General features: G+C 44.6%; 1 protein-coding gene across 4 annotated transcripts in view; it reads left to right on the top strand.

Moving 5' to 3' along the window:
- The window catches only part of DOCK1 (dedicator of cytokinesis 1), a 555,371-nt gene that overhangs the window by 385,846 nt on the left and 144,422 nt on the right, over positions 1–25,103 (top strand). For all 4 annotated transcript variants that reach the window (XM_059730036.1, XM_006259204.4, XM_014611383.3 and 1 more), the window contains 2 exons: positions 2,219–2,319; positions 12,317–12,375. In XM_059730036.1, coding sequence (XP_059586019.1) covers positions 2,219–2,319; positions 12,317–12,375 — 160 coding nt within the window. The remainder of the gene's footprint in view (positions 1–2,218; positions 2,320–12,316; positions 12,376–25,103) is intronic.

Raw genomic sequence — 25,103 nt, 5'->3', positions numbered from 1 at the left:
TGATCCTACTGTTCCCCCCCCCCCCCCCCCGCTTGAAAAGGCATTAATGCAAAAGGTGCATTTCTCCTCCTCTCCCTGCCAACTTCTGCGTCTGTGGCACTGTGCCCTTCCCAATGTAGGCTAGGGACAGCCATTCAAAAAGCCAGAGCCTGAATTGATTCAATCTTTGCAGGTTATTCTAATCTGCCTAGGTTGAAATGATTTGTAACAGCACAGACATTCCTTGTGGACTGAGGAAATGTGGGCACATGCCTGCAGTTGCTGAGGCCAGAAGCACTAGAGTGCACCCTTGGCTGTAGGGAAGCTGGGTGGGGAGGTGGGGGGAGTGTGGCCAGCCTGGCCAGTAGCTTGGGACAAGCAGCGAAATAAGCCCCCTCTGCCAGATGCCAGAGGAAGTGGGGCAGGAGGGGGCAAGCAGTGGTGATAGCGGCTGGGGTAGGCGGACCCCACTGCAGTGCCCCAGGGGTAAAGCGGGGAATAACCTCGCTCTCTACCCCCTGCCCGAGGGGCCCTGTCAGCCCGTGGCTGGCCCCACCCCTGCCCGGCCACTGGAGCAGTGATGGGAGAGTTACCATGACAGGGGCAACAATTGCCCCTGTCATGGTTTCCCTGAGCACAAGCCCCTTCCTGGCATGGGGGCTGCGTGGCAGGACACAGAAAGCTGCTGTGGACTGTGGGGATGGTGGCAGCACTGTGAGGGACAACTTAGAGGGCTCTTGCCCCCTCAAGGCCTCAGTGCTGCAGTATACAGCCTGCTGCATCTCTACCCACCCCGCAGTGCAGCGCCCCCACCAGGAAGGGGTTCACACTCCCCGACCCTATGACAGGAGCTGCTGCCCCCATCAAGGGCCCTGCCCCCTCACCATTGCAGTGGCTGGGTGTGGCCACGGCCAGACACCAGCCAGCAGGGCCCCGTTGGCAGGGGTTAAGGAGTGGGGCTATTCCTTCTCTCTCCAGTATCTGGTGGAGGGGGCTTATTCTGCCGCTTGCCCCAAGCAGGGCAGCAGCAGTGGTGGCAGCAGTTAGGGAGGGCAGACCTGACTGCGGTCCCCTGGGGGCATTGGGGATAAAGCAGGGAATAACCCCCTTCTCTGCCCCCTCTGCCTCAGGGGCCATGCCGGCCCTGCTGCTCTAACAGTGAAGGGGGAGTTCCCTGCAGACCTGGCTCGGGTCCTTGGTGGGACAGGGAGGGGGTAATTAAACCCCTCTCTGGCCAGACCCCCTCCCCTGCCTGTTCCTGCTCCGGCTGGGGAGCAGAGGAGCGGGGCCAGCGCTGCTCTGCTGGAGCAGAGAGCCCAGCCCAGAGGGCATACCTGAATGCTGGGGGACTCTAGTTTAACTTCAACCAGGAACGGGTCTGGGACAGACATTGCATAAACTGGGTTTGAGCTCAATCAGTTAAGTCTGATTCTACATTCAACCAGGTTTCAGCCATTTTGAAACTGGTTTGTGTGCACCGAATGTCTATTCTGTTACGGGTTTAAATCAGTTTCTGATCACTTAAACCAGGTTATGTGTAATGTCTCTCCCTAGCTGTAGGGAATATCTTTTGGAAAACAGGTAGAGGGTTGTGCCTGAGTAGTGCTTTCCTTTGCTGGCCTTTTAGTGGAATAAGATCTAATAAAGACCCTGTGTCAATGAATGTTCCTACTTGTAACAACATGATGGCAGTTTCTTTATGTAAGGTTGAGTTTGGGGCCATGTCATAGAACTGATAATATATAACCAGATTCTTTCCCTCACTCTTCTACAAACTGTTGCTCTGATGTACTTCAGTCTAGTATCTGCTGTACTAATGACTTTGTGTGTCACCTAGAGGTTTCTTTTATGGTGGTAGACTTTTTAAAGCTATTAGATATATTTACAGAATAGCAGCAACATATATTTCTAATATGTAAGTTCTGCATTTCATCTGACACTGCATAGAATAAGTACATTCCCTTTTATACCTATCGAAGCAACCTTTATAGCCCTGGGAGACCTGTTGGCATCTTGCCAAGAGCTTGGACTCTCTGCTAAATTTGCATAGAAACTTATTTCTGTTTGTAACCAAATAAACACGTATACTTTTTATTATTTATTTATGAAGCCCAGTAATTTATATGGAGTGCTTTCAAAAATATATGCATACATTAGATACTTCTAAGACATTTTCTAGATGTGCAGAAAAACATTTCAAGATTTAATACTATTTATTCTTGTCGCTTGTGGCTTTCAGCTTTGGAACAACTACTTCCACCTGGCTGTTGCTTTCCTGACACAAGAGTCTTTACAACTGGAGAATTTTTCAAGTGCTAAAAGAACCAAAATACTTAACAAGTAAGTTTTATTCCTGATGATAAAATCATGGACAAGAACTTGAGGGCCTATTAACATAATTTTAGTTTAGTTTCTTAGCTAAATCCATTGAAATTGAGATGCAATCATGATATAATGAAAGGTTGGTTTTAAAAACATGAATCAAGAATTGTATATGTTCCTGCCCTTGAATCAAGATCTAAATTACAGGATTCATTACAGATGAAGGCAATGGTTTATGCTACAGTACGTTCACAGAGTCAAGACTTTTCAGAAGCATTAACATATTATAAGACTAGATTTTTCAAGCCATTTTAGCTTTGTGCTTATTCTAATCTCATTTTACATTTATTCTTTATTGCCTAATCCCTTAAGGCCTTTTAGAGTGAATCTTCATAACTACAGTCAGTTTCACTGTGATATCTCTGAAGAATGTTTTTTGTATAGCTGCAGACTTGTATGGTTTCCTGGTTAAAGGGGATTACATTGCCTACCTCTGGACAGGGAATTTGAACTGTCTGGATTATATTCTAAATTCCACAGTAAATAAAATCTGTCAAAAGGGAAAGACTGAAAATATTTGAAAGCATGAAGGATTTGTCCACTGTATGTATTTCTTCTTCAGTTCCATTGAGTTCCAGTGTAGTATAACCTGTCACTGAATGAGTAAGATGCAGAAAGTAAAAAAATTGTTTCATAATCTTAAAACATTGCATGTGGATATGTTTAAAGTCAAAATATTTTTATAAATTTGTGTAGACAATCATTTAAATGTTCAGTCAGAATATTTCACTGAGTGCCCAGGAGCTAGGAAGGTCTAAGTGTAGTTCCCTAAGTCTTCTGTATTACTCTGTGGGTACCTCAGCAGCCTGTAGTCTTCTGTATTACTCTGTGGGTGCACCTACATGTGTGCCTAACTACGCAGTACACTAATTTGCTGTGCTGTAAAGCATCATAGTCTACACATGAGATGCTATTAGACCACAGCAAACTAATTTTTGCCATAATAATACTGTTGGGGGCAGTACCGTCTTGCAGAGACAAAAATAACTGCATCTAAATGCAAGTGTAAACTGACCTGGGTGTAAATTGTGCCCAGTCAGCCCAGGTCCCTGCCTGCCACCATGTCACACAGGCCCTGTCTTTGGGCACTCTCATGCCCCAGTCAGCCCCTCCACTGCCCAATACCATGACCTGGAGCCTGGGGCTGACCCCCTGAGCTTGCTGGTGGTCCAGGGCTCCTCTACTCCAGTTCAGACTGCTGCAGTCCTGGGTGCATGTGTAGACGCTTCACCCAGAAGCTGTTAACTCTGCCGCAAATAGTGCCAGAATTTGTGGCACCATACTAATTGACCATGTAGATGCACCCTGTATCCTGTTAACTACGCATCTTTTTGGCATTGTTAAAACTTGGCTTACTTTGTTACAGTGCTAACCAATAAGCTGTGACTAACTGAAGCCTGAAAAATTACACTGTGGGTTGTGTCCTCTGGTTGAAGGGAGTAAAACACTACCAAAAAACTTGTTTTTAGTACCCATAGAGAAACCTGGAAGCAGAAAGGAAGGAACAGCTCAAATGGCTGAAATGGCCTTTTTTGCCATCTTTGCTGTGTCCAACCATAACCCTATCAAACTGGAGCTTTCCATTTTCCTTTCTTTCTATCCCACTGCCACTAGGGATAGTCTCTTAATCTAAATTCTAGAGTCATATGGCATCTGACATCCAGAAGTGTTGTAAGGCAAGAGGCAGAGTTCATCATTGGAATGAAAAAGTTACTCCTATATTTTAAGACTGAAACTTTATTTCAACATGAGAAAAATATCAATCGTACTTTTTGGGGGAACTAAATCTTGCCTGTGAAACTGCTTCGTTTCTCTGTGATGTTTCAGGCTGTTGCTTTGAAATCTTTGCTTTACTTGACCACTAAAACAGCATTTTAAATCTCTCTGCATTCTAATGGTTGCACATCTGAATGTCAGAGTTTCCTGATGAAAGAGGAATATTTACAAGTCCTGTGAGATTAAGTTCTCGGGACAGCTCAGAATTTTGTACCTGAGGTAAATACAGAGTATGGTAAGTACCTGCAGATTATTCTACAGCCTTCACATCAAGAATATCAATTTACAAATGAAAATAAAATCCATTGCTTTGATGCCACATCAATTTTTTTATTAGATTTACAAATTATAGGGAAAACTGACAGACTTCCGTTTTATTTTTGAGCAAGATGGAATTGAAATGGGGTAGTATACATGAGGTAGTTTCAAAATAAAGAGCTAAAAGAGTTCCTGGTAGGATAATATTGCAGTCACTTAATGATGATCATCTCCAGAAATGTTATAAAAACATTTTATTTCTAGCTGTTCTCTACCATTATCCCAAGTTAGCTTTAGCTAAGCACCTTGGCTAAATATTGCAAGCTGCATATCTTTTGTTGATGATATGGCAAACAAACTAAATATGTTACTGAACAGAATGCAGGCCCATAATTTGAAGCACCTAATCACAGTAATAATCTATTTGACTCCCCAAAAAAGGTTCTTCAGATCACAGTACAGAAGCTTCAAAGCTACCTAAGGGAATTTAACAGTCTGAGTTTGCATTAATGATATAGAAATAGGCATCTCCAACATTACTTTCTGATGTCTAGCAAGCACTGTGATCCCTTGTTTCATGTGGCAGTTTGGTATTCTCTCCTCAACCTTGGATTCAGGAGCTCAGGATCCACTGGCTGCCCCTTAAGGTAGTCAGTTTAACAGTGTGGGTCCTCTGCCTTTAAGATCTTCCTTATTAGTGAAATTGGACAAATAAGTGCCTATTGAAGTAAAAAGCCTATTGAGTTTGTGATAGACCCCCAACAAAGGGATTCTTCAGAAGGATATCATGATTCCTTCAGGAATCAGGAGAAGAGACTGTGAATAGGACTGTGCACCCTCTATGCAAGTGAGGAATGAAAAGACTATCACTATGCTCTCCAGGTCTGACCAGTTCTTGGGGTAAGGCTAATTATTATAGTTTGCCAACTTGTTAAAACTCCCAGATAATGGGTGTATAAATTGAATATTTTTAATGTAATCAGATTTTTTTAAGGCAATAACTGAGAAGATAAATTACTCAGAAAGCAATAAAGACATGGCTCTTGAAGTGTAACATTTTATTTGTATGAGAAATAAATACCACTTCTAATCTACTGGGATATAAACAATCATTTAATCCAGTACCAACCCTCTCCCCTTTTTGAGTTTTAATAATTATTTTATCTTGACTTATAATTGTTATTGAACTTCTAAGGTTTTTATTTTTTAATTTAAGTGTTAGATAGTATCAGAATTTTTAAAGACACAGTGTTTTTTTTTAATCCAATGCTATGGAAATCCATTGTAAGTTGCAAAGAATTTGTAACTTTTTTGGTAACACAAAGCAATGACTTAAAAAATGAATATTCTAAGAATGCAGTATCTCTTAGTGAAATCAGCAGGAAATTTTCCATTGATTTCAGGCCCAAGTCTGAGTTCCTGTGTACGTGTGCCATGTAGAATGATAGTTTCATGAGTAGTGAGTAATGGAGTGAGATGTGAAGGGTTAGTGCCACTAGACTTGTTTAAGTGCATCCTCATGTGCCACAGACAGGGTGAAATGGTGCACACTCTTATACAAGAATAGAGCATTATTTGAACTACAGTATTTTCTCATGTGAAACACGCACTATTTCCTCAAATATCAGCCTCTCAAAATAGCATGTATGTACATGCTTAATTGCATGTATTAAGCTGACAAGCTGATTTTCTTCCCACGATAGATGCACCATGCGTTAATTCTTGCTCCACAGTGCAGCAGCTGTGACATTATGATTCAGGCAGCTGAGGGAGTGTGGTGAGGTAGGCATCCCCTGCTAGCCGCAGCTAGCTTCCCCACCTGCCTCTGGGCACACTGCCCACCTGTCTCGCCCATCACACCTTGTTGGTAATTAATAAGTTGTTAAATAAGGCAGGAGGCTGCCCATTGTTGCATCCTGATTTTAGGGGGTGTCCGCGGCTCTGTACGACCCCTGCACCGCTGCCCAAGCCTCGCAGATGGCATCTCAGGCAGTTAGTTGGACCCTCGTCTTTGCCCATTAGCTGTGGCCCCCAACCATGGGGACCTTTGGCTTCCGTAAGCCCTGGCTCCATCTCACGCCCATTCAGGACCCCGAGCTCCTTCACTCATCATGGGCGTCCCTTGCAGTGGGCCCCTGGCCCTTTTCACCCTTAGGTCCTGGCCCCAGCATTGACCAGTCGAGTCCCTCAGCAGGGTCTTTGACTCCTGGCTGCACTTTCATGGAGTGGGGTTCCCCATTCCCAGCTCAGGTGCTCTGGGGAGCATGCCTGGCCCTGCAGGGTCTCTCCCCAACTGGCTCAGGTACTTCCTGAAGCTTACCTGGCCTCTACTCCTTTCTTTGATCTTATTCCCCTCACTCACACCACAACTGGGGCTCCAGGGTCTCACCGGGGAATCTTACGCCCCCCCCCCCCCCCGGAGAAGCAGGTCATTGTGCTTGGCCTTAGATGTTATTTCTAACCCACCCAAAGGTGACGGCTGGGGTTAAGGTGCCCCTACTCACCTTTCACCAGGGTGATCACTGACCTGGCATTTCCTAAGGACTCCTGCACCACTGAGAGCCCCACCAGGCCACCCAGTCTTGGCAGGGTGCAGTTTTTGGTCATTCCCAGGACCAGGAGCCTCCTAGCCATTCGCCTACAGCTCCTCCCTTACCTCCAGGATAATACCAGCAGCCTTGCAGTCAGGCGATGTTGCTGCCTTCTCTGCCAGCAGGGAACTAATGCAGTTATAAAGGTAGCCAGCAATTTAAAATGGCTGCCACAATCAGGCACCTGCTGGCAGCTTGGCTAGACCCTTAAAGTGTCAGGCACCTACAGTGCCCTGCCACAGGGAGTCATTTGGCTTAATAGCTCATTGTTGTGCACTGCACAAGTGATAAAAATTGCATCTCCTTTTTAATCGTCTTGATGTCCCACTAATTGAGATGACCTATCTCATGGCAATTTTACTACTTTCTACCTGCTCCTGGTTTTTCTCCTCCTATTTCACAGTGTTGGAGACTCTTTAGCTCTTTTCAAAATCATATAGCCAGTGATGGAGACCTGCCTTCAGCGGCAGATAGGGTTTCAGCTCTAGTTAAACAGGAAAGGGGGAAGGGGTGAGTCAGCTAAAGATTAGGCTCTGTCCCAGCTCTGTGCTGCCATAACTCTGGAAAAATCTTTTCTTCTGCATTCTTTCAAAAGCAAGATTTACATTATGTTCTGGGGCACAACTTGTGCAAGAAAATATAGTAGCTTTGCCCCAGGTAAGCATTAGAGCAGGGTCGAGCAATTATTTGGGCCTGAGGGCCACATAGGTAGTTTTGGTGTGCTGTCATAGGCTGGGTCAGCACATCCTCCACCCCCATGCAACAACTCACCAGAACTCCCTAAGTGGCCCCATCCTGGCACCTGACATGTGCCCTACCCATGTGTGTCTTGTCTAATTTCTATGCAGACTTCAGGATCACAAGGCAGTTACAGCATGGAGCCCAGGACAGAGCCGCAATCTTATTCCTGCAAGCCTCTCTCTACACAACCGGTGCCAATCACGGGGCATGCGAGCAGTGGATCACGGCTTTGCTCTGGCCCCATGTTTTCACCACCCATGATCCCAACCCCTCCCACCTAACTGTCCCACTCCTGAATGCTGCTCCGTACCCACCTGCAACCCCATGCCGACCGAGCACAGAACATAGGGCTCGGTCCTCGGACCCACGTTGTACAACATCGTCATCAGTGACTTGGATGATGGGTTAAAAACCACTGTATTCAAATTTGCTGATGACTCTAAGATGTGGGGGGAATGTGGGCACACTAGAAGGGAGGAATAGGCTGCAATTAGACTTAGAAAGGTTACAGGAGTGGGCAGATGAGAACAGGATGGGTTTCAACACTGACAAGTGCAAGGTGCTGCACCTGGGGAGGAAGAACTAGCCCATACTTACAGGCTGGGGAACTCCCTTCTCACAGTGCAGAGGCAGAAAAGGATGATTCTTGGAGTCATTATTGATGCCAAAATGAACATGTGCCAACAGTGTGGGGACGCGGTCAGGAAGGCCAACGTCACCTTGTCATGCATCCACAGATGCATCTCAAGCAGGTCCAAGGAGGTGATCCTCCCCCTCTGTGCAGTACTGGTCAGGCCACAGTTGGAGTACTGCGTCCAGTTCTGGGCGCCACACTTCAGGAGGGACGTGGACAGCATTGAGAGGGTCCAGAGGAGGGCCACCCGCATGATCAGGGGGCAGCAGGGCAGGCCCTACGAGGAGAGGCTAAGGGACCTGAACCTGTTCAGCCTCCACAAGAGAAGGATGAGAGGGGATCTAGTGGCCTGTTACAAACTAGTCAGAGGGGACCAGCAGGCATTGGGGGAGTCCCTGTTTCCCTGAGCACTACCAGGAGTGACTAGAAATAACGGTCACAAGCTGGCAGAGGGTAGATTCAGACTAGACATGAGGAGGCGCTACTTCACAGTCAGGGTGGCTAGGATCTGGAACCAACTTCCAAGCAAAGTGGTGCTGGCTCCTACCCCGGTGGTCTTTAAGAGGAGGTTAGACGAACACCTTGTTGGGGTCGTTTAACCCCAGTACTTTTTCCTGCCATGGCAGGGGGTCGGACTTGATGATCTGCGTAGGTCCCTTCTGGTCCTACCAACTATGAAACTATAGCCATGATCTGCTGCCTGCATGCTCCTGCAACAGGCATCAGCTCTGCAGACAGGACTGCATGGAGTGGATCACTGCTTGGCTCTGACCCCAACCCCACGCTCTTTCTGCCCTATAATCCTGGGGTCTGCATGGAAACCATCTGTGACCTGTGGGCAGGGCATGTGGCCAGGTGGACAGAATAGGGCTGTGGGTCGACCATGAACTGTGCCCAGGGTCAGGTTTGGGATCTTGGGGTGGTAACAGTATGGGTTGGGATCAGGACAGAGCTGTAATCTGCTTCCTGCACTCCCCTGCCCACGGGACCTGCACCCATTGCAGGGCCGTGTGTACGGTGGATCATGGCTGTGCCTTGACCCTGCACTGTCATCAATTCCAACCCAGGATCCTAGCCTGCCTGCCCATCCTGCTCCCAAGCACTGCTCCCAACCAGCCTGCAGTCCCATTCCAGGTACCTGGCCACACAGGTCCCACCCTGGGCGGTGAGTGTGAGGCAAATTCACCGGGGTGTCTGGTCATGTCCTGCGCAAACCATAAGGAAACACCTTTGCAGGGAAGTGAGTCTGACTGCCACAAGACGCCACCCCTCCTGCATCCCCAGGGGTGGCAGAACTGGCTGCATGTACCACAGCCTGGGCTGTCCTCTGTGCCTGGGCTGGGCAGGACCAAAGGACCTGCTGCAGGCTGAACAAAATCCTTCTTGGCAAGTCAGATCTGGCCAATGGGCTGTATTTCACCCTCCCTTGCATTAGAATCTCATTGGGCTGTGATTCAGTAAAGAGCAAATCCAAAAATCCCTATCCATTCTGGGCTTGTGCTGGTGACTTCAATGTACAAGGTGGTGTGAGGTGTTTTGCATTTCATTTTCTAGGACAATGCTATACTAACTATATATATATATATATATATATATATATATATATATATATAAATAAAATCCCCCTTAGGCCATAAAGCTCCTCAGTATGATTTTTCCAGCCATTAGTCTGTGGAAAAAACTGGAAAATATTCTCATTAATTTACACAACTATCCCCTTGTGCCCACAGGACAGTTGCATAATCTGCAGACATGGCAGAGAAATTCCCATGGGTGAATAACATCTTTGCTGCCTTTTGTAGATGGTGCAGTATAGAGTAAAACTCTTATTGCCTCTGAAGGAGAGTAAGTTGCATAGAGATCAGAACACAGTCCTGGGAGTCAAGAGTTTCCTGGTGATGCTCTGTACTTATTACAGCCCTGTTACACAGCAACTTTAAGTGGCTTCTGGAGCTCTTAACCTAGGGGTGGGCAAAACACAGCCCACGGACCAGATCTGCCCTAGCAACTGACTGGACGCGGCCTGAAGGGGGTGCCCACCAATTGACTAGATGTGCCCTGCAGCTGCCGCCACGGTGCTCTGCATGGGGCCAAGTCCCATCTGGGGTAGGCAGTGCCATGCTTTCTGCCTGCGGTACTGGCCCCAGCCAGCCTGTGCACCTTCTGGGGTGGCTGCAGGTGGCCAGGTGCTGCTCAGCTCCCCTCACCTCCAGCTGTGGCTCCTCCTCCCACTCCTACCCCTGCTGTGCACCACCCTGGGCAGGGAGGAAGTTTTAGCTGGGCAGATTCTGCCCCAGCATGTGGGGATCCAGCTCCAAGCTGCCTTCCACCCACTCTGCCTGCTGGTGCAATGAGCGGCCACTGCCTGGCAGGTGGAAGGCAGCTGGGAGCTGGAGCCAGAGCCTTGCATGCTGGGGCAGGAGCTGCCCAGCTGAGGTTTCCTCCCCACCTGGCTGAACCTTCCTCCCTGCCTGGAGCAGTGCAGCAGGGGTAGGAGCACCTGGCTGGATGCAGCCACACTGGTAGCAGCCCTGCTGGAAGCTGGGCGTATTGGCTAGGGCCAGGCTAGCAGGTGCAGGCAGGAGTGCAGTGAAAGCTGCCCTGGGTGGGGTTCAGCCCCATGCAGAGTGCCACAGGGGCAGTTGCAGACCATACCGCCTGGGTAAGCTATGCTGCACACCCCCCCCCTACCCCCTCCTTCCTCTCCTCACCCCCAGCTGGCTCCAGGGACCTAACACCCAGGCAGCACCTCCTCACACACACATGCTCACATGCCCCATGCTCCTCCCCCAACATACACCTCCCCTCCCCTCACATGGCAAAGGTTTTCAGGGAGCAGATCACAGCCCGGCTCCAGTCCCATACTGTCACTGCCCCACAATTTGGCTCCATGATCCTGGTCTCACCCACTGTCTTGCTCCCCACTATTGCTCCTGCCCACTTGTGGCCCCGTCCCACATAGGGAGGTTTGGTCAGTTGTTGCATGAAGCAAGGGATGCTGACCAAGCCCATGACAGCTCATCAAAGATCCCTATGTGGCCCTTAGGCCCAAATAATTGCCCAGCCATGTCTTAACACCTGTACTGGCCGCATGTTAACACCTTTTAAGTGGTTTAAAGCACTTGTTATTTGATTTAACAGTACACAATGCCAAGGGAGAATTATCTGTAATCTTCCTAATTTTGCTCCTGTTCCATAATTTGTGGCCACTTTCCACAGCTTTTCTGCCCAAATCGATCCTAGGTGCCTTCAGCATCTCAGGAGGCAGCTGAGTGATCAGGGATGCAAAGGCACAGTGGAGGACCCAAGCATCTCTGTCCTTCCCCTAGCTCCTAGTCCTGCCCCTACTCACCAAGCCTCTAATATAGTGATTTTCCACCTTTTTCATTTGTGGACCCCCAAAAAATGTCAGATGGAGGTGTGGACTGCTTTTAATTGTAAGTGTAGGTATTCACATACTTTTGATTGATCAGTCATCTTTCACAGACCTACTAGACGTAGTCTGCAGACACCAAGCAGTCTGCGGACCACCCGTTGAAAACCGGTGCTCTAGTGGCAAGTCACAGCTGTGGAAGTGAGGGGCAGTCAGAACAGGTTTTTTGCTCCAGTGTGACTGCTCCGCTAAGCTGAACAACACTAAGCTGATGAACATTTGTGTGGCTTTCAATATAAGGTATAACAAGGCCCTTAGTTCGAACAAGCCATTTAACCTCTTGAATTTACACTGCTCTAAAAATAGGTGCGTTAGAGGTGCTTCAAAGCTTAATTGATGATAAATATTTTAGAGTACTAGACAAACAGTGTTATGTTATTAGTAATAAGTAGGTATTGAGTACCTTTTCTGAGAGGGTCAAATAGCATATTTTTTAATTCTAAACAACTTCTGATTTCTTGTGTGTTTTGTTTCTTGGTGTTTTATAAAGAAAGATATGGTGTCTGTCTTGTTTTTTCATAGGTATGGTGACATGAGGAGACAAATTGGTTTTGAGATCAGAGACATGTGGTATAACCTTGGTGAGTAGACAGAATACTAAAAATGTTGACCCTCCATTCTTTGTGTGTATATATCAATACCATATTTATATATACTATGTTACATTAAAAAAAGAAATCTTTCCTGTAAAGAAATGGCAAGGTTACAAAGTGAAGACTGATAGGTAGTATCAGTAGAAATGGTTGTATACAATCTTAATCCTTTACCAACAGATACATAAAAGTAGACTTTTATCACATGATCATATACTGTACTTTTCACAGTACTTCTACCTCTTACCAGGATGAGGTTGGATGGTACAGAACTAATAGCCATGGTTCAGGTTTTTTTTTTTTTATCTTTGTATCACTGTATGGTGCTGTCATTGGAGACTGTAGTATGATTCATATGCACACAGAGCAGAAGGATGATGATCATTTCTGTGTTATGACTTCAAAATGATCCAGGAGAATTAGCAGAGAAACTCAGAGAATACATTTGTGATTGTTAGAAAATTAATGGGCCCCTAATAACCGCTACCATGCATCGAAGTTCCTCAGAAAATTTTCTGAATTTTCTTCAAATTAGCACTGAAAATCTCTTTTAATGGCTTCATTCTCAGATATAGCTGAAACTTAAAAAAAAAAATCAATGTCTACACACATGTGCACACACTGAATGTATACAGTGTTGGATATATTTCACATATACACTGACTTTCTATGGCCACAAAGAGGTGTTCATTTCTACTGGTAGAGATTTCTGAGAAATGTCCTGTCTGGGAGGACAAAGAGTGTTTGCTTCTGCTCTGTTCCCAGTAGCAGAAGCAGAGAAAGGGAGCAAGTGGTCTGCGGAGTGGAATGGAGGAAGGAGCTGGCAAGGAGCAGCTGCTCCACTCCCTTCTCAAACTGTTCCACTTTGCCTCGCTGTTCCAGTCCATGACCAGACCAGACCACATCAGACCAGACTGGTGGGGGCATATGAGCATTCTTTCCTACAGGAAATTTCCTCTTGCAAAGGAGATCAATTCAGATTGACACCTGGGAGATCTTTCTCCTGGAGGGAGCATGCTTTCCCTCAGAATAAACTGAAAAAATGCCTGTACACACCTGGTTTCTGCCAAGAGACTCTGTTTTCCTGGTTGAAGTATAACTCCTGTATGTGGTCTATATATATGTGTGTGTGATGTGTGTATGTGATGTATGTGTACATGCAGACACACACACATATGTAGATTATGGGGAGAAAATGTGTGTGTGTGTATTCTCCCCATAGTATATATATATGTGTGTATGTACACACACATACAAATATATATATTCAAAAAGAGGGATTGTGAGTGTATATATTTATATGACATGGAAGAGTTTCCATTTCCCAAAAAGAAGCTTTATTGAGAGCAGCTGAATTCTCTCTTTTAAAGATGTCTTTAGTGAATTAGTGGCTGGAGACCAGAATAAAGCAGAGTACACAATGATATGCGACTTGACAGACAGATAGCAAAATCAATATTACATGCCCTTATGTCAGGTCAGCAAAGCTCAGCCCTGGAACCCATTCTGTCAGTTATCCCTGAAATCTTCTTTCACTGTTCCAGGCCCAAAGCTATTTATTTATCTATTACTAATTTTATTAATGTATCTAGCATCTATTGCTGTGCCAATATTTAAGCCTCCTTTGCTCCCCAGGAATTTATAAAAATAAAAGGGAACATTTAAAAGTATATACGTAAATGCATCCAGATTCTCCAAATATCAGATTATTTCAGTAATCCTTTGCCCATATGTTCGCACCATGTACAATCCCTGTTGACCAAGAGCTCACTTACTCATTTTTTTCCCCTTCTTTTAAATGAAAATAGTGGGGCCTCCAGTTTGGAACTTTTTGCTGACTCCCGGTGATGTCTGTCAAGCCATGTATTTTCCTTGTGCTTTAAGCGAATCACATGACAGATGGGTAATATGAACCTTACTTCCCTCATAGAAGTGTTATGAGGTTTACAGCTGGTTTGAACTCCTTTGAAAATGTTATTTCATTGAAACTTTTCAGTTTTAAGTAACTTTCTCAAAGAGATTTCTTTGTTTTGAAGTTTGGAAGAAGAGTTTATCAGCCTCTATGATCTTGCTGGTTAAGGCAGCAGAATTTCTTTTCTTCTTTGCCTGAATTGGAGTCATCTGGGACAAAAAACTTCTCTTAATCAGGAAGAGCAGGGACTTTAACCTGGGTCTCCCACATTGCCCTAATCACTAGAATGGATGGATGAATAAAAGTAGATATACATACAAGAAGGTTTTGTTTTCATCTGGTTGGGGAATGAAACCCAGTTTTGAAACTTCAGATGTCACCTGAAAATAGAATTGTTTTGTTCTAGTCTGTACTACTGATAGGCTTTGGTTATTTAGGTTAGGGACAGACATTCAAAAAGCAAAGCCTAAGCCTGAATTATTTCAGTCTTTGCAGGTTAGTCTAAGCTGGTTTGCAAGCGGATAGACGTTCAGTACATGCCTGCAGTGGCTCCAGCTAGAAGCGGGGGGGCGCTAGAGCACACCTGGCAGCCACTGCCAAAGGGTGGGAAGAGTGATGCCTTCCAAGGCTCTCACCCCTCCCTGCTGGAATGGAGGGAGCATGGCCAGGCACCAGCAGGGGCTAGCAGGGGGGGAGGAGCGGGGCAGCTGCTGCCAGACTGAGGAGTGGGTGTGGGGAAAAAGTCCTTTGAAGCAAGCATGTATTGAACACAGCAATTTGCAGGCTCAAGCATATACATCAGAGAACTATAAAAAATATTTGCCTAAGCTAAAATACAGCCCTGTAAAACACAGCATACACAACTTAGTCTAACTTAAAATGTGAACCAGGAAGAGAAAGCTTTGCATAAATTTTATGTACTCCTGAGTGTCTCCTTACAGCCAAAAGGAATCAGGGCCTGTGACAGAGGTGATATCTTTTATTAGACCAACTAGATTTTTGCAAAAAAAAAAGGGGGGGGGGGGTTTGGGGTTTGGTTATTTCATAAATTTCATAGACATTAAGGCTGGAAGGGACCTCATAAGATCATAGGGTCCAGGCCCCTGCCTCAGGGGCAGGAAGTCAGCTAGGGTCAAAGGATCCCAGCAAGATAAGCATCCAAATGTTTCTTGAAAGTGTCTGGAGTAGGTGCTTGCACCACCTCTGGGGGGAGTCTATTCCAGGCCTTGGGGTCTCGGATAGTAAATTTTTTCCTTATGTCCAGTCTAAAACGGTCTTGCAGGAGTTTGTGACCATTAGACCTTATCTTCCCTTGGGGTGCCCTGGTGAAGTGGCGTTCCCCCAGATCCTGATGCACATCCCTTATGTACTTATAGGCTGCCACCAAGTCACCCCTGAGTCTGTGCTTCTCCAGGCTGAAGAGTCCCATGGCTCGCAGTCTCTCTTCATAAGGCCTGTTCTCTTGCCCTCTGATCATGAGCATGGCTCTCCTCTGGACTCTTTCAAGCTTCTCCACATCCTTCCTGAATTGTGGAGCCCAGAATTGGATGCAGTACTCCAGCTACAATCTCGCCAAGGTCAAGTACAGTGGGAGCATGACATCCTGGGTCTTTCTTGAGATGCATCAGTAGATGCAAGCCAGAGTTTTGTTCACTTTACCGGCTGCAGCATCACCTTGGTGGCTCATATTCATCTTGTGGTCAGTCATAACCCCCAAGTCTCTTTCGGCCATGGTGCTAGCAAGTGTGGCACTGCCAAGCCTGTAAGTGTGATGCGAGTTGTTTTTCCTCTGAGGTGGAGCACCTTGCATTTCTCTGTATTGAATGCCATCAGGTTTTCAGTACCCACCTTGCAAGCCTATTGAGGTCAGCCTGGATCACTAGCCTATCCTCAAGTGTGGACACTCTCTTTCCCAAAGTTTGGTGTCATCAGCGAACTTGGCCAGTCTGCTTCTGACACCAGAGTCCAGATCTTTTATGAAGACAATGAAGAGTGCAGGTCTGAGAACACAGCCTTGGAGAACACCACCGGTCACTGAGTGCCATGTTGATTCAGTTCCATCAACTACCTCTCTCTGGGTTCGACCTCAGAGCCAGTTCCCCAGCCATCAGACTGTAGGGTAGTCAAGGCCGCAGTTGTCCATTTTTTCTTGGAGGCCATCATGGAACACCAGGTCAAAGGCTTTTTTAAAGTCCAAATATATGATATCAACCTCTTCCCCATTGTCCAGGTGAAGTCACCTGATCATAGAAGGAAATTAGATTGGCCAGACGAGACCTACCCGCAACAAACCTGTGCTGGCAGTCTCTCAGAATGTTGCCTTCTGTTAGCTTGTCAATAATGGTTTATTTGATAATTTTTTCCATGATCTTTCCAGGGATTGAGGTCAAACTGATTGGCCTTTAGTTTCCTGGATCATCTTTTCTCCCTTTCTTGAAGATAGGCACCACATTGGCCTGGCTGCAGGCAAGTCACAGAGGTGCAGCCGGGCTAGCAAACCTCAGCTGTGGTCTGAGGGGATGGAGGAAGAAATTAACCCCACTTTCTGCCCCTTTGCCTCAGGGGCCATTGCAGGCTACCTCTGGCCACACCCCACCCCTGCTCAGGCTAGAGAACAGAGGGGAGGGGTTAGCTCTGCTGTGGAGCAGAGAGCCCCACCCAGCCAGGGAGCATGCTGGGATGCTGGGGGTGTCTGGTTTATCTTAAACCAACAAGGGGTCTGGGACAGACATTGCATAAACTAGTTTGAGCAAAATCAGTTAAGTCTGATACTACATTCAACAGGTTTGTTTATCTCAAACTGGTTTAAGCCATTTTCAAACTGTTTTATATGCACTGAACATCCATTCTGTTACAGGTTTAAACCAGTTTCTGATCACTTACACCGGTTTATGTGTAATGTCTGTCCCTAGTCCTAGTGTTTGCAATCTGCTTGGTCCTGAGCACAAGATAGTACTCAAGACCATAGTGGTAGGATCAATTCTCAAATTTCACGGGTTAAGGGTTTTAATAAACTGCTTCTCCTCAATAAAAGAGGAAGGAGAAAGGTGGCTGGCAGGTAGGAGACTAGAGTCAATTCCCAACAGGATTTTGCACCCACCGTTGAAGATAATTCACTCATGCCAACTCCATTTTCTACAAGTAGAAAATTATTCTGGTAAATACTTATATTCTGGGTTCTGCATCAGTTGTGTGCATGTCAGAATATGAATTAAGAATACTGAACAGCCATTACTAATAAATGGATACCTGTTATTATTGATATCTTTGTATCTTAGAAGGTATATTAACTTCATGATATTATCTGTCACTATGTACAAAGTATGATAAAACTAAGTCACTGTGACTTATGGTTTACGAATGAAAGGACAAAGCTATACCTGAAAATTCCCCATTTTATCTTCTCAGTTTCTGATGCCAAATATTGAGTTTAATGCATAGTATCTACATTTGGGTTATGGATTATCGAGTTTTGGAACACCGTAACCAAGAACAAAAGAAAAAGTTCTGCAGGTGCAAAACACATGTGGCCTAATTTGTGTTCCTAGATAAAAAGTGGGTCAGGGCAAATGCAAAAAGATCATTTGAATGGTTGAAAGAATTGCAGGAGTACTAGAAATACCCACTTTTTTGCCCTCTCTATTACAAATGCAGTGACAATTATAATTGGGGGGGGGGGTTTCCGGGTCACTACACAATAGCTATGTGCAAATTTTAAAAGATTTCAGATATTTATAATGGCCTAGGACTATTTTTTGCTTAAGTCAGCTCCCTTGTTGAGGGTCTGTATAAATTTTGACTGGCAATTTGTTTACTTTTTGGGCTACCCGAGTGATATGCCTCTGTCCCTTTATGAAACTGCAGCAGTTTTGGTCACTGGGGCTCTTGAGCTAAATTAAAAGGGAGGGAGCTGAATTCACACTCCTTTATTACCGCTGAAATCTGACTGATCCCAGGTCTGTTGGCATTCTCAGTTAGTATGAGATGCTTGATTTTTCCAGCATTTGTTTTCTTTAGGGCTATATAGAGGGAGGTGGAATGATTTGGTGAGTGATGCAGTTTTATTTCAGTTTGATTAAATTAGTTGTTTATAATTTTGAACAGGATAGTCCAAAGCTTTATATTTTGATTCATGAAGTTTGCTATCTGCTCCATAGTTCTAATTGCAAGTAGCTTCCATTCTGAACACTTGTTCCATCTGCAGCCTAGCAAGCTGGGATCACCCCAACCCTTCCCCAGCCACCTGCCTCCAAGAGGCAGTGGAGCGAGGGAGGCCACACACCCCACCAGCCCAGCACCAGCCCTCCCCCAGCTGGGAACTGCTCAGTGCAGAGGGAAATGCCTCCAGCAGGGGGGTTTCCTACCCTAAAGCCTAGTGATCTGGGCTGGGATCAGCTCAGTCCCACTCCCTCCCCGGCTGTCCGCCATTGAGAAACGGAGGGATGAGGCAGGGAATGCAGTTGGGTGGCTACAGAAGGGACAGACCTGAACTGATACCAGCCCTGCTTACTGGACTCTGGGTTGGTGAAAGGCCCCCCATTGAGGACTTTCCATGCCTATACCAGGCAGACCCCAACTAGGGGGCCTGTGAGGCCAGTGGGATGCATACCTCCCCCTCCACCCCCGCCTCTCTGAGCCAGGCATGCAAGAATGAGTCAGGGCTAAGCCAGGAATTTCCCTCTCCTTGAGCTGCACAGACTGGGGCTAGGGCAGCCAGAGGGTCCATTCTTCTTCCACGCATCCCCCTGGTCTGACAGACGCAGGCAGGAAGCAGGCTAGGGAGCAGAAGCTTTAATGCCTCAGTTTGGTGACAGCTGGGGTCAGGGCCAGCCCTTCTCTGCTGGAGCCAGTAGCACAGCCCAGGGCTGCAAAGTATTCCGGGAGGCTGGGGGACTCTGAGTTAATTTGAGTTGGGAGGGGATCTGGGAAGAATGTCTATAAACCACTTTAACCTAAATCAGTAAAGTCTGATACTGCATCCAGCCAATTTTATCTTAAACCAAGTTCCACCATTTTGAAAGCAGTTATGTGTGCTGAACTTCTGGGCTAAGTACAGGCACTCAAAAAGCCTGAGGCTGAATCAGTTCAATCGTTGCAGGTTAGTCTAAGCTGTATAGATTGAACTGATAGGCAAATGAACAGAAAGTTACTTCTTATTCCGGAAATGCAATCATGCAACCAAATGTAGTGGCCCAGGCCAGAAGCTGGGGGGAGTTAAAGCACACCTCCCTGCTCAGCTGGAGCAGGGATCTTGGGACAAGGCTAGCCTGCCCACCCTGCAGGAGGGTTTGCAGAGGAGGTGCAAAGTATCTTTGGATATTGGGGGAATGTGAGTTAACTTGAACCTGGAGGAGATCTGGCACAGAAGTTCAATAAACTGATTTAACCTAAATCAGTTAAATCTGATACTACATCCACCCAGGTTTATCTTAAATCAGTTTTGGCCATTTTGGAAGCAGTTTACGTACACTGAACTTCTATTGTTACAGATTGAACTGGTTTCCAAGCACTTAAACTGGTTAATGTGTAACTTCTGTCCCTAGCCAGAATATTTTTTTAAGGTTGTAATCCTACTCTATTTATACAGAGCTGCTTTTGTTGTCTTAGGAAAGTTACAGGTTTCCAGTAGTGTTGAAGTGATATAGCCATGATGGTCTAGGAAATATGTGAGAGGCAAGAAAGTACTTTTGGAAATTAAAACATTTTTTTAAATGTTCCCTTTCTGAATTATTTGTGAAAAGTATTTCATTTTTGGTGCATCTTGATCTGTCCCCACACTGCAGATGAACTGTTCACAGCTCCATCCTATGCCCTGCCCTAGCCCCACCCCTTCCCTCACTGCTGTGGCCTCAGTCTGCTCCCCTACTCCACTTCCCTTCCCCCTCCCCACATCAGACTTACCAACTGGACCTGGCTGCTCTCCATGCTGCGGGGCTGAGCTCCTGGCTGCCTGCTTGCTGCACTGTGGCTGTGCATGCCAAGGACATTTACTGACAACATTATCAGCCACATCAGCCAAAAAAAAGCCGATTGCCAATACTGTCAATTTTCTTTATACTGGTGCCGCTCTGATATGGGACTGATGTATCAGTGCACCTCTAGTACCTCATGTTTATAACATACTATCATCACTACTCTGTTAAGGTAGGGATAGACATTCAAAAAGCCTGAGCCTGAATTGATTCAATCTTTGCAGGTTAGTCTAAACCTGGCTAGGCTAAACCAGTTTGTAACTGTACAGATGTCCACTCTGGACTGAAGAAATGCAGGCACATGCCTGCAGTGACTCAGGCTAGAAGCTGGGGGGTGCTAGAGCAGCCCTCCCTTCTCTTCCAAAGTGCTGAGCTGAGGTGGGGCATGGCCAGGCTCTGGCAGGACGCTCTGATTAGGGAGAGGTTCCCCCCTCCCCCACTGTTGATAACAGAGCATTGAGTTCACAGCAGGGAGTTACACAGGAAGTTGTTAGCATTTGTCAACCCATCAAACAAAACAACAGCCTCTCTCATTAGTTCAAACTCTTCTTAAATAACTTTTTCCGAGGAAGAAATGGAGGGACATTACCAGATACCTGTTGATTAGCTCCAAAAAGCCCTAAGCCAACACTGTGTTGTCTGCCTTTGTCCCATCTGCCACAGCATGGATCGTAGCAATGTGGTCTGCTAGCTAATGCTGAGAGGTGTCGGTGTAAGGCAGAAGGGAGGGGGAATCCCTGCTTGAGTGGGGAGGGGCAGGAGGAAGCTAGGCAGACCCTGCTGTACCTGCAGTCTCTGCCGGAGCTATAGCCAGGGAGTAGAGGGGAGGGGCTAGCCATGATGGGCTGGAGCAGAGAGAAGAGCCCTGCCCAGAGTAGCAAAGCATTTGGGATACTGGAGGACTCTGATTTATCTTAAACCAGGAAGGGGTCTGGGACAGACATTGCATAAACTAGTTTGACCCAAATTGGCTAAGTCTGATACTACATTCAACCAGGCTTATCTCAAACCAGTTTCAGCCATTTTCAGACTGATTTATGTGCACTGAATGTCTGTTCTGTTACAGGTTTAAACCAGTTTCTGATCACTTAGACAAGTTTATGTGTGATGTCTATCCCTAGCCCTGGTGTCTAGAAGTCTCAAGCAGGGTTGGCACTTCATAGGGTAGATACGACACAAATGAATAGGTGGTCCTGGCCTTCAGCTTAAAAGCCTAGGCAATCAAATAACACATGAAAGTGTTGGAAGACAATCATGTAATCAAGCAAATACATAGTATAAGTAGATTTTAATACTGATTCATTCTGACATGGTTTTTAAGGATTGGAATACTTATATATTGAACGTAGACATGATTGCAAAGCTGATGTAAAGTTTATGATAGGGAAGAAAAATATAATGAAAATATTTTTATTGTCTAAGTGTGAATAAGCTAGGCTTATTTTTCAAAACTTCCTGGGATCATTTAAAATTAGTATTATCCTTGCATTCCCCTACAATAAATTAGGTTCAACAGTTCACTCTGTTATTCAGTGTAAGAAAAGATGTAAAGATGTTGCAGGGAAGGTCAAGGTCAAAAATAGATCTGATCTTTGGGTCTCTCATAAATAGAAATCATTACTTTTATCATTTTCTGAATTAGCCATGCATGCTCAGATATGACCCAAGTGAGATATGAAATTGCTAGAAAATTATTTAATGATTTTTGTGACCCAAATTAAAATGTAGGAAGTGTTGGGGAGAAGAGGAAAATCACACATTATTTAATATATGACATATCTTGGTTTTGGTGCTTTTAATTATGTTATCTATCATATGGTATTCTGCTGAAAGCCTTTTAAAAGAAGCAGTGCATACTATGGCAAGGCAAATGCCAAAATAAAGAGAAATTTTACATATATTTATAAAGAACAAATGCTGTTCCACCTATAGCTTTTAAAGAAGCTGCACATTTCACAGCCTTGCAAAAGACAGAGTCCTAAATTTTCTTCCAAACCTGTCACATTTTGAATCTGTGCGTGGGAGCTCCCACACTCCAGGAGAAAAATGTGAATTTATTGTTCAGTTGTTTATCAGGATGTTCTTTATATGACAGACAGCTGGAATAGATGCCGTCAGGCCCCAGAATAAGATCGTTTCTTTGTGTATTTTGCCTGTAACATTTTATACTGTGGCACAACATTGAATTAGATCATGTCATCATGGCAAATACACATGTGCATATCAGTATATCACTAAAGTGTATCGTATATGTCATGTGACTTTTGTTATGGTTTGAAGGATGTCAGTGAAAGATTTATAACAGCATCCTTTTGATGTGTTTGCTGGAATCTTAACAGCAATGCCGTAGCAAGGAGGATGAGCGGGGCAACCTCGTCGGGTGCCACGAATGGTTGAGAACAGGCACTGCCCAGCCAGGGCAGGGCACAGGATGGAGCCGCAAGTGGCTCATTTGAGGGGGGCGAGGGGGGGGACACAGGGGAGGCTCCTGCCACTGTGTACACTCACGGGCAAGCATGGTGAGGCGTGTGCCCCCTGGATCTGTGAGTGGGCGAGGGAGGGTTGCTGCTGCAGGCTTTGCCCTAGGCACCAAACTTCATTACCACGGCACTGCTTAATAGATGCACTTAAATGCATATTACTCCTCTCATAAAGTAGATGTTGGATAGTGGTCGATATTCCATAGCATTTTTATCTGCACTGACCTCACCTTTTGTAATCTTCTCCCCCTTTATGTTTAAGACTATTCTTTATAGGTAAATGCAGCACTGATTTGTGAAACAATATACTTAATGTTGTAAACAGGAAGGCTGCTAATTCCACATTTCCCATAGATTATATTACTTGTTTTTTTTTTCCATTCAGGCAGTGTTGTGTAAATTCTAGTAGGAGCCACCTACATACTCTGCTGAGGGGAAGAGCTAAATAGGTTTCAGACAGTAGGCCTATACAATGTAATATGCGAGTGATTCTAACATTTTTCTACTAATCATTCTTACTCTCTAATCCCCCAAATTATTCTCTTGAATGTCACATGCTAGAAACCACCCCATCTATGGTGAAGAATCAAAGATTAAAAATGTGTTGTACTTTAAAATTTGTTATTTTTTACATCTGGATCTCTAAAGTTAATACTTATTTTCCAGTGTGTATCCCTAACTTCAGAGCAATAAAAAACCTCTTGTGACAGAGAACTTTATGACATTGATGTTGTGCCTGATGAATAACTTTGTCTCAGTATCATTTGTTTTCTGAAATACTGAAATACTGGGTCTGACACTTTTCAGGCTTAATATAAGAAAACTGTCACCTGAGAGGCTCAATGTAATAGCATTAAAAAGAAAAGAAAGAAAAAGGAAAGGAAAGCTTTACAGCTGTTGTGGCATATTCCTTAACAACATTCCAAATTGGCAGTCATATATTTCAGTTTTTATTGAATGCTAGCCTATGGTAAGCACCTCATAGTAGGTTTCTAGTATTATATCATTGGACATAGTTAAAACTCTAAACCAAGAAAGCAAGTGAAGCAGCTTAAATACTGTTATTGTTGCGGGAAAAGTATATAATTATGACAATATTTTGCTAGTACAGGACTTTCTTTTTGATTATTTTTGATTGATATTATGTTAATGTTTCCACTGAAAATGAAATTGGTAATGAGCACTATCTTAGTTGTTGCTGCAGTAGTCTTACAAACAGAAGCGTTTAGATCTGTACGCTGTTAGACATTGGTTGTCTATTGCATTTGAAATTTCAGAAACAATTGAAAATGCATATGCTTATTTGCATCCATGCTATATAGAGTTCTTATGTTCTATATTCTGTAGCATCTTCTATACAGGAATCTCCCAGTAATTTGCATATATTAAAGAGATTAAGTTTGGCAACGTTTATTTGAGTTAGATTATTATTTTTCTTACTGTATACATGAGAAATCTAAGGGCTGGGGGATCTAAATGACTTTCCATGTTCACCCGAGGAAGTCTGGTCCTAACATGGAAGTCCATTTGTATTTCTAACCTAATCTAGTTATCTGTCGAGAGCTCCCAAAGCTCTCTTGTATCTCAGATTATTCTTCCCCTGCCCTTAACTCAATAGATAATTCATAGTTTTAAGTTATCTGTACTGTTTACATTATTCACTGGTGTTGCACACAATAACTGCTCTAGATGTTTATAGTTCAACAGTCCAATTTCTAATAATATATAATTTACTCTTAAGTTGGAATTCTTGTTGTGCATGTGTGGGGCCAGAGAGAGGAGGAAATGGTGGTGATAATTATTGACCCTGAATGTAGAATAAACTTTGCTAGTCAAACCAACTCTAAAAGAAAGATGACATATTATAGTTCTAGCTTAGATCTGTTTCATATCTTGAGGCTGCAAGTATACAATCATAAGGACATCTTGATGGAATGACACAGAGACCATTGTGTGCATTGGGAGAGGTATGGATTTTTAAATCATTTAATACAACTGATATGCTTTTATCCTTCTTCCCTCTTATCTACGTGATGCAGTTCAAATCCTTAATGTTCAGTGTGCATGGTATAAATGTGGTTCATTTGTGGAAATAAAGTCTGCTGTGCTTTGGCTTTTTGATTGAACAGTTCTTCAATAATTTTTATTCTCAGCATTAAAACATATTTCACATCTTTTTCTGAGGGTTAGTGACTTAAATCAGGATATAAATTGCAATTAATGAACAGACTAAAAAAATAGAAGTACCATCTTATGCTCATGGTATTGGTGGGTTTATTACTGTAGCATTTGTTAAGATAATCTTAAAGCAAAGTCAGTGGCTGTTCATTAACTGTGTTCATTTCTCCACCC

Source organism: Alligator mississippiensis, chromosome 6 (assembly GCF_030867095.1).
Source record: "Alligator mississippiensis isolate rAllMis1 chromosome 6, rAllMis1, whole genome shotgun sequence".
Lineage (NCBI taxonomy): Eukaryota > Metazoa > Chordata > Crocodylia > Alligatoridae > Alligator > Alligator mississippiensis.
Note: the sequence above shows the minus strand (reverse complement) of the source record. Positions and strands in the feature narration are given on the sequence as shown.